Source organism: Triplophysa dalaica, chromosome 18, assembly GCF_015846415.1.
Source record: "Triplophysa dalaica isolate WHDGS20190420 chromosome 18, ASM1584641v1, whole genome shotgun sequence".
In the NCBI taxonomy this organism is placed as follows: Eukaryota; Metazoa; Chordata; class Actinopteri; order Cypriniformes; family Nemacheilidae; genus Triplophysa; species Triplophysa dalaica.
Genome location: NC_079559.1, coordinates 13,981,280 through 13,995,879, shown reverse-complemented (window position 1 = coordinate 13,995,879; position 14,600 = coordinate 13,981,280). Strand labels below are relative to the sequence as shown.

General features: G+C 37.4%; 1 protein-coding gene and 1 long non-coding RNA gene across 3 annotated transcripts in view; one reads left to right on the top strand and one right to left on the bottom strand.

Moving 5' to 3' along the window:
• The first annotated feature begins 2,419 nt into the window (after window positions 1-2,419).
• LOC130407309 (uncharacterized) lies at window positions 2,420-13,373 on the top strand. The gene is made up of 3 exons (XR_008904601.1): window positions 2,420-2,483; window positions 2,844-3,047; window positions 13,247-13,373. It is a non-coding gene; the product is annotated as an uncharacterized LOC130407309 (long non-coding RNA).
• lzts1 (leucine zipper, putative tumor suppressor 1) overlaps window positions 4,986-14,600 on the bottom strand; it is a 25,578-nt gene continuing 15,963 nt past the window's right edge. For both annotated transcript variants that reach the window (XM_056730087.1, XM_056730088.1), the window contains exons 2-6: window positions 13,238-13,715; window positions 10,951-11,799; window positions 9,704-9,895; window positions 8,551-8,745; window positions 4,986-8,102 (exon numbers count right to left, since the gene is read on the bottom strand). In XM_056730087.1, the coding sequence (XP_056586065.1) occupies window positions 7,515-8,102; window positions 8,551-8,745; window positions 9,704-9,895; window positions 10,951-11,799; window positions 13,238-13,579 (2,166 nt within the window). In that variant the 5' untranslated portion in view covers window positions 13,580-13,715 and the 3' untranslated portion in view covers window positions 4,986-7,514. The remainder of the gene's footprint in view (window positions 8,103-8,550; window positions 8,746-9,703; window positions 9,896-10,950; window positions 11,800-13,237; window positions 13,716-14,600) is intronic.

Sequence of the window (14,600 nt, the reverse complement as noted above, 5' to 3'; positions counted from 1 at the left end):
AGACATATCCAAACAAGCAAGCGAGACATGCACTAATACAATTATAGCATTACATATAAAGACTATAATAAACATAGAAAAAAGTTGCTGACAGCTCAGTACTATTCACGTTTAATGTATGAAAAAAAACAGCAGTGTCAGCATTGTTAAAAGAATGATTGTATGGGTCATACAGGAAAGTTAACAACTCACATATCACATTTAGATGTTTTTAATGTAAACAATCATCCCCTATAGAAATGCGGTAAAATAATTGAGAATTCTGATATTCTTCAATCCACATAGATTTGGACAACTATAATAAATACATTATGTGAATGCACATATACCTTTAGAGATGCTGTTGGGTTACACATGTGTTTGACCAGAACATTGTTTAAAATCAAAGTGTTTCCTTAATTCAGTTAGTTATCCTAGAGACAACACATGCTAATCTCTTCATTTGTCCCATTCTTACGTTGCTTTTCTGAGAAACGCATGAACACTGACTCGTGTGCAATATGAGCAGCTGGTATTAGGGGAACACCAAAATCAATACAGATTTATCTGCTTGTGTAGCCTAATTTGACATGTATGAGAGGTGGCAAAAAGGCCATTGCACATTGCCGAGTGGCCCTCTACAACTGGCCAGATCTTCTGGAGATTTATATGTCATAATAGGATTGTGGGTAAGCGGTGCTGGGCTGCTTGAATTTATGCGCCTGATTTGTCTGCTCCGCACATGCTGCTACTTCTATCTAATTCACACACTTGGGACCCACAATAGACAAATGTAATTAGAGGGAAATGTAAACATATGGCGCTAACATTGAGAATCTAAGACAATAATCCTTACTGCTTACCTATAGGTCTTTAGCCGGTGCTCTAATATGATTGGATAATTTCGAGGCACAAATATCTATAAGTGTCAGTCTGTGTGTCATATAATTGGAATGATAAATGAAAATGGCAAATTAAATGTACAGTACACACAATTTCCATTCAACGTTTCCTCACTTGTATGTTGTTCTCATGTATTCATCAAGTCAAAAGTACAAAATATGCTGACGGCTCAGTCACCGTTCACTTTTAATGCACGAAAACACAGCAGGGAAAAGTTAGTAGACCAATGTGAAATGTAATTCAATGATGGGAAAAACATTTGCCTTTTCATTTAAACAATCATGCCTTTAGTTATAAAAATACTTCAGATTATTGTTCCATCCCAAGTGATTTGGATCACATACTAATGAAACAATGTGTTCCGGTTTTTCCCTGGCTCTTAAAGTATATCTGAGGCTTTAGTCAGCATGTTCACTGCTTATTGGCTGAGTCTTAAGTATTTAATTAGTGCCAGCTATGGCTAATCTCTCCCTGTCCCTGCTTCAGCACACATCTACACATCATAACATGTGACCCCATCACTGATCACTGCAGGATTACTCAACCTCCTAGAATGCTTATCCACATTCTAGTGTACAGGGGAAATATGCAGTGCACTGCAGCCGTGAGCTGAACACTATTGTGTTTTAGGACACACAGGGGACACTCCTCTACATTATATATATAATCTAGTTGGGCATCTTTATGCAGAAATGAAAACTATGATCATTCTATAAGATAATAATGCATAAAGTCAATACTGACGGTGGTTTGTATTGACTAAACTTTACAATTGATTTATGATTATTGTACTTTTGCTCTTATTTCTTGAAACCCCGAAAAGAATGTGGGATTTAGAGTCAATTGTTGTTTAACTAGTTCTTCTTTGTGGATAAATAATTATTTAATTTGATTAAATATGTATAAATGCTCTCTGCTCTGTCTCTTTTCCCACTTGGCACCATAAGAAACTAAGGACTGAAGTCCTAGGAAAAAAAGGTAAGGACAAAAATAATACAATAGATGTGGAGAGCGATTATTCATCTCTTTACCACTAGACGGCAGCATTTATCTTAAGTAAGTTTGCGTCAATAGCTGCTGTGATTAAAATGCATGCGTTTCAATGCGTTATAATACGTATGTATTGGCCAAAAGAACAAAGAGAAACACAATTTTCAGCGGCAACAAGAACAAAAACGAACCTTATGTGACCTGAACGTTACTCTCGGTAGAATCAATAAGTGTTGAGTAGTTTTCATGTAATTTAATGCAATTAATGAATAAAAAAACAGTAACATTAATGAAATCTTTCGTCTGATGAAACCTTCTATAAAAAGGATAAGAGACAGAATAGACAGAGGAAGAGATATAAACCTCTATACAATTATTAACATAATTATGCTTCTATTAATGCAAGTTATGCTAGCTACGTAAAGCTCTAAAATATTTTATATGGAATTGTGGTTGTCTATAGGGTAGAATTTGTTGCTGTGTCTGCTCACTTTTTCTTTCAAATCAAAAGTGCGTTGAAGGACTTTTATTTTGACAATTACCTGATGCCGACTGTCTTTGATTTGGCGGCAGCTTTCGTTTGATAAATAAAGCCCAACAAATTCAAAATGGTAAGCGATCATTGTTCAATATAATCACGTTTAAGTGTAATTGTTATTAAGGATGTCATCTTACTAGCTGATTTAACAACAGATTAGGACGGTCGAAAAAATACATTGAAATTAGTTGTCATTATGATAACCAATAACGTTAATATTAGTTTCCTATGTGTTTTTATTGATTTTAGGGTAAAACCGGATATTAAATAGGATTTCACATATTTCTCAGTTTTACATCTTAAGTGGGATGTAAACTAGTATTCAATGTAGTGGTTGATGTGCAACTATCCCATCAAAGCTTATGCAAAAGGAAGAAATGGCTTTGATAGTTGAATAAAATGGCTTGTTCATCAAGCGTTTTTTCTTTGTTAGGTGTCATTGCCTGAACCCGAACAATGTTCATATTACAGTGGACAGAATCACAGACATAAAGCAAAAAGAAATCTTGCTGGAATTTAGCGACACAGAATGTTGAGCTCATTGGAGAAGATTCAGACATGAGCATGAATGTGCTGTTCTGCACAAACAGAAGGTGAAGTGAAGGGAAAGCAACCTGCTTTGCATCATCTTTGAACAGTAAGTGTTTATTATAGATTTGAATTGTACGTCAATTGGATATTTCACTTTATGTCTTCTGGCATTGTTGGGAGTAATAGGAGAATAATCGGTATAACGTCCTTGCTGGTATACAGTACCTAGCTTGAGTGTCTAAAATATACGAAAATTTCAAGTTCTATACATTTTCATCATTAATATAACTATTTCTTTTATCATTAAAGTACAGTTTTTGTACAGTTTACTGTAATGTGTTCAACTACTTGTTGCATTGCTAAGCAGTACATTGAATCAAGACTCAAAGCTTTAAAAATACAATTATTCTTTTTCACCCCAATAGAGAACTATACTTGATAGAAATATAGAAAACAATTTTGAGTTGAGTTGTATGTATTTTTTTAGCTGGTCTTATCTGGTTAGGCCTTGAAAAGAGATGGACACCTTTTGCGTGATGACCCTAAATAAGAAAGGATAATAATAGTATAGGTTGAAAATGGTTATTATACATATGTTTACCATTATAAGGCAGCATACGACTTATTGTGGAAATGCATGTTTTGGCAAATGGGATAGACCTTTCGGCTTTGTGTAATTCCCGATTTCGCCGTTAAGTGTCAGCACAGTATAACAAATACTAAGCGCACTTGTAAATTCTGCAATTTTTTCCTTTATTTGGAGTTGCACGTGTCCAAACCAATGTCCAGGTATGGTTATGGGTTTAACACAGGAAACTTATTTACTAATATTAATATACTAAAATATATAATGTATTTGTAGAAAAAATCGGATCATTTTCAAGCCCTCAAGTCTTGCCACAAGAGGGCGACAATATCAATGTAGCAGAAATTCAAATATTCCAGTTACTAATAATAAATGATGAGCAATTTAATTTTGTGTTTCTTATGTAACTTAAAAATGAATACTAATGTTCTTGTAGTACAGTGCACTGCAGAGGTGAGCTGAACACTATTGTGTTTTAGGACACACAGGGGACACTCCTCTACATTATATATATAATCTAGTTGGGCATCTTTATGCAGAAATGAAAACTATGATCATTCTATAAGATAATAATGCATAAAGTCAATACTGACGGTGGTTTGTATTGACTAAACTTTACAATTGATTTATGATTATTGTACTTTTGCTCTTATTTCTTGAAACCCCGAAAATAATATGGGATTTAAAGCTCTTCTTTGTAGATAAATAATTATTTTATTTGATTAAATATGTATAAATGCTCTCTGCTCTGTCTCTTTTCCCACTTGGCACCATAAGAAACTAAGGACTGAAGTCCTAGGAAAAGAAGGTAAGGACAAAAATAATACAATAGAAGTGGAGAGAGATTATTCATCTCTTTTCCACTAGATGGCAGCATATATCTTAAGTAAATTTGTGTCTTTCAATGCATTATAATACCTATGTATGGTCCAAAAGAACAATAGAAACATAATTTTCAGCGGCAACAACAAAAACGAACCTTATGTGTTTGTTATGTAACTTAAAAAATGAATACTAATGTTCTTGTAGTACTTGACCACACTGCCTTAGGGCTTGAAATTGAGATGCCTTTCATTTGCGAAGATTTGAGGCATATCTATTAGTTAAGTGTATATATTGGTCGGGGATCTATTTTTGTATGCTCAATTATTATACTAATAAAAGTAATGTTTTTTATTGTGTTATCATGTTTTTATGGGTTAATATGGCTTCAATCAAAACCAACCAACTGCAGTTTGATTGATATTAATTGGAATGCACCGTAAAAAAAGAAATACTTTTGGAAAATGGAGTTTGGAGCCAATCTCTTTTTACAGTACGTCCCCTGCCACTTCTATGAGGTTGTTATGAATTGTTGGTCTTAGCAATTGACAAAGATGATGAACAAAAATGGCACGATGAATGAATGCCGATGATCATCATTTGAAACCACATACAGAAAAATCGTCCTTTATTTAATCAAAATAAATAAATAAGAAATATACAACACATACATGCATTAAAATGCAAGTCTTACATCCCACAGCCAGTCAGCCACCCATCATAACCATCAAAAATAAGATTATGCAGTTTTTCTTTTCTTCAAATTATGACTCCTGGTAGCTCTGAGGATGATAATATAAAAGGCAGCTTTATGGAAAAATGGCATGATGTACAACACTGGGTACCCAATTTGTGAAAACAAAATGTTGCAGGCTTTCTGCTGTACATCTGTCTTTCTGTTTATTATTTCAAGCAGATTTGTTATGTGTGTATTATGGTAGAGTTACAATTTGGCAGCGGCACAATTAAAATGCATCAGACTTGACTGTTGTTAGTACAGTATGTGCTGCAAATGACACAGAACTCATTATCTGTTGCATACCACCTCTAGCTATATGTTCTGTCTTTTGTGTTTGTACTCTGCTTTTGTAAGCATCGTTGTTGCTAGATGACCCATTGTAGCGTTAAGTTTGAGGTGACTTTGAATTTAATTTCAAACTCCCGCATTTATGAAGAGTAAAGGAATATCTCTGTCGCTTAAAGAGCAATTTCCTTGTTTTCTGTGGAAGGTTCCTTTAGACTTTTACAGTACTGCTCCAATATACTTAAAAAAATTACAAAATTGTTTGGACAATGTTATATTTTAGAAAGAAATAGTTCATTGAAAAGTCTTAAATACTTCATTCTTTTGTAAAAGGCAAAACGTGATGTTTGAGTTATATATGAATATAAACTGCCAGTTTCCACAAAGGGCAAAAAGCATCGCCCTACAATAGCTTTATGAGGAACAGACCTAAATTTAAACCTTATATCTGCGTTTTCTTTCATGTCTTCAAGAACTTGTATAAGAATGTTGAATTGAAAAAATTACAAACTGTGACAGGTTTGACTTCAGATGCTATTTTTGCCCTTTACCTGTGTGTTACGATGCCAGACGTTAGAAAAAGAGTAACCAGCCAAAAAATTTCGAGTCGTACCATGAACATTTTCACTAAACAATTAAAGTTTGTTCTTCGAAGCTATAGAGTGGCTTTAAATGTAGTATATGTGGACTTTTATTTTGTGAATACAGACCACAGTACTAATAATCTTAGTCATAGTTTGTATTCATATATTTCGTAGATTAGAGAGGTGACTAAAGGTGTCTTATCTAAACCAACCTTAAGTTAAATTTGTTGGATTTTGCCATAAAATTGTAACTGCTTTGAAAACAAGACTACGACTGCTCTGAACCATATGGTGTGTACACACCAGAAGCGAATTTTATCATTTGCGCGAGTAAATTACATACAAAGTCAATGCAAAGTAGTTTAGTTTTAAACTTCAGCAAGAACTCTAGTTTACAATAGGTAGATTTCAGACTTGCACAGAGACTGCTGGTCTCTCATATGCTCAAGTGCTCTTTTTAACTCGACTAGCCAAGTATAAAATTGTTTAGATTCAGCATATAGACTGAAGTATGTAATGGTCAAACTGAACAACAGTGAGCTTTGCGGTATGGAGTGTAGGGATGTTCAAATTGTACCTGTAATTCATCTGGTTGTTGAGGCCACATTTGCAAATGTGTTTAGTCCTCCAAACGGAGTGCGTCACTGGCAGCCTTGCTCAAGCTCAAGTTCGTTGTTTTAAATGTAGACGCGCCACAATCACGCTCATAACGCACTGTGAAATGAGCATCCCTAGTGGAGTCCATCTGGACTGATCTGTGAAGTGTGCTTTACCTTTACAACAATGATGTAACGTCAAGTCACTATATGAGCTATATCCCAGTGTACACATTTTTTCTATACGCCCGTCTGCCAACACATCGGTGACAAAGATTCATATTATATAAGAGAAAGAGAGTGCAAAAATAGCAGTCACGACATATAAAACATTCACAACTTATTGTCGCCCTCTACAGTGAGACTAAATAATTGCTTAAAGGCCCAGTCAGTGAAATCTAGGGGCGAGGCACCAAATTGCAACCAACGTCTCAATCCAACCGTCCCTTTTAAAGCACTACAACGGCTGACACAACATGGTGAATTCCATGTAAGGGGACCCACAGTGTTTGTAGCTTTGTTAGCTTTTGTTAGCTTCTTCTAAGGTAATAAAAACATAACGCTTCATTATGCTAGTTCTTTTTACACCTCTGAAGACATAGTTATGTATATTATATAGCATTTCTGTCAACGGATCCCCCAAATAATTACAGGTTTAGGCAAGAAGCACAGATTGCTTGGAGGAATAAGGGGTGGAAAGCCTTTGGTTGGGTCTGCACAGATTCATTGAAAGTTGGTGAAAAGGTTTTGGGGGTCTGTACAAGTCTTGAGGTTAGAGAATCCTGTGACGACTTGAAGACATTGTTTTTATTCCCTTTATTTTTGCTTTAGGAAATCTGCATTTTGTTTCATGAGAAATGTGTGTCCATCATCCTTTGCAATGTCACATCCTTGAAATGCCTGAAGAACATTGTAAGCCTTAGTAAGGTGACTGCGATGGTGTAGAAAGAAACACATAATCTCATATCTCAGTTGCTACAATTTTATCAAAGTTCAGATCCGAGCTGTGGCTGTCCACGTCCACGTCTGTCCTGCTGTCCATCTCAGCCGTCAGCTCCCTCAGGATCTTCTCCAGATCTTTGTTCTTTCTGTACATCTGCAGATAGTTGTACTGCAGCTGCTTTTGGTATCTGATTACTTTATCTTTTTCTTTATTCCATGTTTGTCTCTCTTGCTGGAAGCTATTCATCATTTTATGTTTCTTTTGTTTCTCCTCTTTCAGTTCTCCCCTGAGCCTCTCAACCTCCTTCTGTAGAGTATCTATGTCTACGGTTGCCCCGTTCTGATTCAGCGTTTTACCAGTTCCTGTTCCCTCCTGGGTCCTAGTTTTGGCTTGACCAACTCCGAAGGCCTCCATCCTGGCTTGGCTTATCTTGAGTTGCAGCTGTTGCTCCTCCACCTTGGCTCTCATGGTCATTAGTTGCTGCTGCTCCTCTTTGGCCACCGCAAGATCCTGCTTCATACCCTGGATGTCTGTTTCCAGCACGCTCACCTTCTCCCTGAGGAGCATGGCCTCGTTTTTCTTTCTTTGGAACTCGTTCTTGCATACCTTTAAACAAAAGTAATTGTAAGAGTAGCAAGCATCAGTTTGTGCTTGGAAATTAAAGGGATAGTTGACCTAAAAATTCTTCCATCATTTACTCAACTTGTATGACTTTCTTACACCAGCAGAACACAAAAGAAGATATTTTGAAGAAGGCTGTAACCACACAACGTTGGTTTCCATTTAATTCCAAAACCACTGCGACATTTCTCAAAATATCTTCTTTCGCGTTCCACAGAAAAAAGAGTCACATACACGTTTTGAATGACATGAGGGTTAATAATCGATGACAGAACATTCCTTTTAGATGAACTATCCCTTTAATCACAGAAAACAAATAAACATATTGATAAAAATGTATACTATAGATGCAGTGTGCGTTGTTTTGTATAAAACATATGGCGAATACATGGATGAAAATAAAGTAGTTATACAGTAGTTTTTAACCACACACCTCGACCTCAGTGCTTCGCTGGCGAAGAGTTTCTTCAAACTCCTTGTTCTTCTGCTCCAGCTCTTCCAGCTTGTTTTTAGACACCTTAAGAGCAGCTTTGAGAGCGACGATCTCACTCAGTTTGTTGCCGACCACAGCCTGGGAGTCTCTGAGCTGCTGCTTTAGCAGCGAAATCTCACCTGACTTCTGGCACACCTAAAAAAATATGCATATATGTCACACATTCTACGGAAATATTGGTCTGTAATACGAATAAATGTAATAGTGTAGCACTAGGCAGGTGCATTAGGCAGAAGGCCTTGGATGTGTGAAGTGTGTTGGTCGTTGTGCTTGTTTGTGTGTGGGAAAACATGGAAGGAATCGTGTAAGCTGAATTTTACTATTTAAATGTGTCCTCTGCTTGTTCTGAGTGTCTATGAGTGAATGAGCTGCACACTTTAACATGTTACGACTACGAGTGTGACACTTCGGGATTTGTCTGTATCTCAGGGCATGAACACATGGTGATCTTCATCCACAGAGTTGTTTATTTTACTAGCATTTGAGTGTATCTACTGTCAAGAACTGTAACTCAAGTGTCTTCGCGAATACCCGTCAAAATAAAAGTCTTCTATTTTGAACTAGATGAAATCATAATTAACTTGTTGTAAATTTATAATCTGTAGTAAACACTATAGTATACTTTAATATTGAAAGTAAGGTTCCAATATACTACAGTACACTGTAATTTTACACAAGAATGTTTACTCTGTACTAAATACAATTTTTATGGACAAATGTATTTACTATTTTATACTAAAGTATTGAAATTACAGAACTCTTACAGACACAAATTAAAAAGGAAAAAACTAATTTGGTAAAAATAAAAAATGAAATGACCCTAATTTATCTGTTTGTACAACGCTAATGTCCTTTCTCAGTTACTATTTATGCGATGACCGGCACTTATGATGACGTAGACGTCCACTTGGGCTAAGACTGTTTGGTCTTTGCTACAAAACTGTAAAACTCTGTAGCATTGGTACTGTGCAAAAAATAACATATAGCCCTATCTATATTTTGAATGCTGCACCGTCCAGAGCGACTATCTGTACTTTACATGAATGCACTAGTATCAACATTTTGTCGCCATACCAAGATGCAGTCGACTCACCTCCCACTGTGACTCTTCTAATGTGGGTGCTAGATGTTTTTTCTGGCTCTCGTAGGTACGGAGTCGGGTTTCTGCCGTGTTCCTCTCATGGTTGAGCTGGTCCACTTCCTCCTGCAGACGTTCTTTATCCTGCTGGAGCTGGATCACCTGAAGCTGCAATAACTGCTGGGCTCTTACAGCCCTCTGGGATACCTGCAGGTTACATAAACCATCAATAGGCTCCGCCCACAAACCCTTGTCTGACTGCTTTGTGATTTTGTATTAAAGAAGACTTTCACGGATAGTGGGTACAGGTTTGTCTTACTGTTAATTTTCACTTTAGCAACATCAGACATTATATACAGCTCTTGAAAATAATGATAATAAAAAGAAAATGTATACCACTCCAAATGTGTTTATAACTTTTCTGATTTTACTCTTTTTACATATTTTGTTTAATTTTGAAAACTAGTGGTACTAACATTTCCCTAATTAATTAATTAATTACTTTATTTTATTTTATTTTATTTGTAAATCAACTGGTCAAAATAACAAATATGCAATCTTTTAAAGGGACAGTTTACCTCATAATGATAATTCTGTCTTTTTTCATTCACCTTCAAGTTTTTCCAAATCCATATACATTTATTTGTTCTGATGAACACAGAATGAGGTTTGGAAGAATGCTTTTAACCAAACAGTTCTTGGACGCCATTGATTACCGTAGTATGATAAATTATATAATATAAAAATATTATAAAATATACATTTCTTCTGTTTAACACAAAAGAAGATATTTTGAAGATTGTAGGAAAGCAAACAGACCTGGGGCACTTTTGACCACCATTGTAATTTTTCCTTCAACGGTAGTCAGTGGGGTCCAAAAACTTTTTGGTTACAAGCATTCTTCCAAATTTACAGAGATTCGGAACAACTCAAGGGTGAGAAGATGACAAATATTTTTGTGGGGGGGTTTGAACTTTCCCTTTAGGACCCAAATTTCCGCCAAGAAAACAAATTTATATTCATATTTAAACAATGCATATTTTTTATGTATTTAAGAAGATTTGCCTTTTAGTCTTTAAACATTGCTGTTGGGTGACTTTATCACTTCTGAGGTTTGCTTTTGTTGGAATTCAAAAAATACTGAGATTTAATGGCTCCCATACATGTCGATATGCGGATTATAGGCAAATTTGAAGTGGTCTCTTAAGATTTTACAGAGCTGTATATTATAAAAGTTTTTCCATAAGTAAACAATAGCTTACTTGACGTAGTTTTGTAGAACACCGTTGCTTCAGCCCCTCCATCTCCTCTGCGCAGTAGCGTTGCTTCTCCTCAAACAGCTGACACGTGTCCGACTCTTTCTCTTCGAGACTCGTCTGTAAATCCGCCAGCTCGGTTTCACGTTCCAGAAGTTTCTGCTCCAGCTGATGTATCAGTGATTCATCCATCGAGATCGGTGATCGGATACAGCCCCCAGAAGCTGTCGGTTTTGTCTGGCTTTGCTCTGAAATCGTTAATCTGTGTTCCATCAGCGCCTCTTGGTTTCCAGAGAAGTCAAGCCTCAGTTCAGTGGGCGAAACAGTCAATGCTGCGGCAGTTATTTCTCTGTTCAGACTCATCGCGGCCGCCACGCTTTCACTGAGGACACCAATGGATCTCGTGTTGGCGCTAGTGGATTCTGTACTTCTGCTTGTGTCACTGTTCCCATTGACCCAACAGTTTCCGCTGATCATTTTAGTCCCGCTACACATCCAACTCGAGTTTCCATTCACACCTGAGACACAACCCTGCGAGTTCTGACAAGTATCTACGTTGTGGGTCGCGCCTCCGTGGCGCACCATGTGACCTGTTGAGGTGCTTAGGTTGTCCATCTGACTGCTGCCGCTGGTGCTGTGGGTGGGCAGACTCGACATCGAGTTACGTCCAGAGTCCGAGTATGTTCCGAAGTTTGTCTCCGGCTTTGGGTCTTGGAGGTCTTTGAGTCGGTCTGTGGGACTGATTCTCCTTCCCAAGATACTGCTCAGGTTGTTATGAGTCTCCACCGAGGAACTGCTACTATGGGGAAGGACCGGTTTGAAGGCAGTGGGCCGGATCAAATCCTTCTCTATGCTCTGAATACGAGGACAAAGAAAGAAAGAGTTACTAAGCATATTTTTGGGATTGAGATTCATCACATTTGTGGGATAGGGGTGATGTAGGGGTGTCACAATATACAGATATAGACGTTTTTAATGGGTAAATGATTTTTAAGGTCCTACTTTGGTTTATGGAGTGTCCAACAAAAAGTGTACGTCCATACAAGATATAAAACCACTTTCTTTTTCTAATAATAGGCAGTTATTATTAATTGTCTAATCCCCTCCTTTCTGTCAGCCTACTTTGATCTGATTGGTCATATGTGTACAGCGCCACGGAGTTAAAAAATGAATGTAGGCGGGCATTGCACCGAGTGACGTAAATCTGACACGGAACTGAAATTAGAACGACAGACGACTCGTTCGCGTCAGTCAGAGTCGACTACTTTTTTCCGAGACAATAACTTGTAAGAATGTTATTCGTTCACTTTCGCCTTTATATCTTGGCAGACTGCTTACATTCCCACATTAACATTACACATGGCATGAAATGTAATTTTAATAGTTACTCTTTAATATAATAATGAAGACCACGGTAGTTGATATCTTCAGTTCCTGTCGCTGCTCTGACGTGTCTGAGGTGTTATATATATAATTTCAAATTTAAATTAAAAAGCTTAATCGGAAGTGCTGCAGTGCTGCAAAGGGGTCTCCAGCACTGATTTATTTATTTATTTTTACATGTTTATTCATTATTTATACAATAATAGTGAAGACATTTTTGAAGTAAGGAATAATGTATAAATTATTATATTAGTTTTGTACCTCAGTAATACCGCTACGGCGAATTCTATCTGCCACGAAAATCTGAAACAGTAACAGCCCAAGTCTGAAGTCGTGTTTATGGCAGAACACCGTCCATCATCTAATCTAATGATCAAAAGCTCTTAAGTGAACATCACAACAACAACAAAAAAGCCATTTTCATAGTACTTTTATACCCTGTTGGTTTACTTCCTGTTTTTGTTAAACTGATTTCCTTTTATATCAGGGACTTTCTTAAAAGGAGGGGTGGTCAAGGGAGAGAGAAGCTTGCGAACAAGCGCCACGCTGCCACTGGACGGACTCTCTGGAGAGATTGAAGCATTCTTACCTCGCCAATCTGGAGGTTTAATTAAATGGAGCAGACGCTGCTAAGCTCTCAGTGAAAGTGTCAAGGGCTGGTGGGGATTACTATAACATCAACTATACTTGACTGCTGTCTGACGTTCTGTTAAAGCAATGCTTTGGAGATGGGGCATCTTTTGAGTTTAATCTGAGAAACGTTTCGCAAGCAGATTTACTATTTTAGTGATCTTGTTTAGTTTCAAATGATAGAAATGTATGCAGACATAATATGTTTGTTTTAAATGGTGAAAAGTGAAAAGACCTTAAGTGCAAACCAGCATTTTCTGCCTGCCTCTAATTCTTTTACCTTTTCTAGTTTCCCAGACAGAGGAATTAATTCTGGTGGCCCTCCATTCCTGTCCATCTCAGCTGATGTTCCTTCACTCCCCTCAGCTGTTTTATAATTTTGGTGACCAGCTCTGGGATTGTTGTTGACCTTGATGTAAAAGAAGTCTTCGTTTTTGCCTGAATGATAGCTGACTTTCGAGTTGTTGTTGCCGCAGTCCTGAGAGAAGCCATACTTCAGAAGGCCGTCCAAACTACGGCCTGTTTTCTTAGAATGAAGCCCTTTCCTGGGTTTGTGTTCGGAGGCTTTGCAGTGTTTGCTGTGGAGGCTATGGCCTGATATCAAACTGCTGACACTACCCATGTTTCCTGGGACATCTGGAGAAAGCAGGTGGTGGTCTTGGTGGCGGCAGGTGTGTTATTACTGAATTTTAATGACGGCGGATGCTCCGATGGACTCATAGCCGTGTGGAGATCCTTCCTATTCCCATTTGGGAAACCTGGTGAAACATGGATTTTCAAAAATGGTGTGAGATGTTTTGTGTTGTCATTTAAATGATATAGTTCTTTGCAGAAGCAGAGTCAGTGTTTACTTTATCTAACGTTCGGGAGGTAAGCACACAGAAACTCAACAACTTTTTTGTTGACTCTTTGCCCAGGTGGGAGATAACAGGGGTAGACGGAATGACAGTTATCCTGGTTCACTATCTGGAGGACCTTCTGAGCGCAAGCTTTACACAAACCCCTCCTTTTTGTCAAACAATTCTAGGTTCATATGCAAACATTAATGAAATGTGGTAGTACTTGTAGGTCAGTAGGTCACTAGCACATTTGTTCTTCTAACTAGGCTATCCTGATATATTTTTTCAATTTGCTGTGGTATTGTCTATAGAAACATGCACGTCCTCAAGTTTTTCCAAATAATAACGCTGATTCTGCATTGAACATCTTCTATGGAAGGCCACTGGGGAGAGGAGAGCTGTCAATCAACAGACAGCAGTTCAAGAGAACCACAGGTCTGTCACCAGCTAATCAACCTTCTTTTATGATTCATATGTGCCGAAAGCATATATTACACATCCATAATCAACACATCATGCCTTCCATCTGTCTGTCGGAGCAGATAAAGCTGATGGCAAAGGGCCCCTCGAACAAAAGACCTGCCGCGATAGCCACACGTGGCTTTGTAAAACTGGCCTAATTATAATGGCTGAAATGTTAAAGGCTTATTAGCTTTAAACATGTCAGCTATTTTCATTTATTAATATCACAGTGGATTTAGGGAAACTGAAAAAATTATACATTTTAAGTTATTTTGTTTGTCAAGTTAACACTTTACAGTAAGGTTGCATTTGTTAACAGTTAGGTTAATGCATAGGCTAACA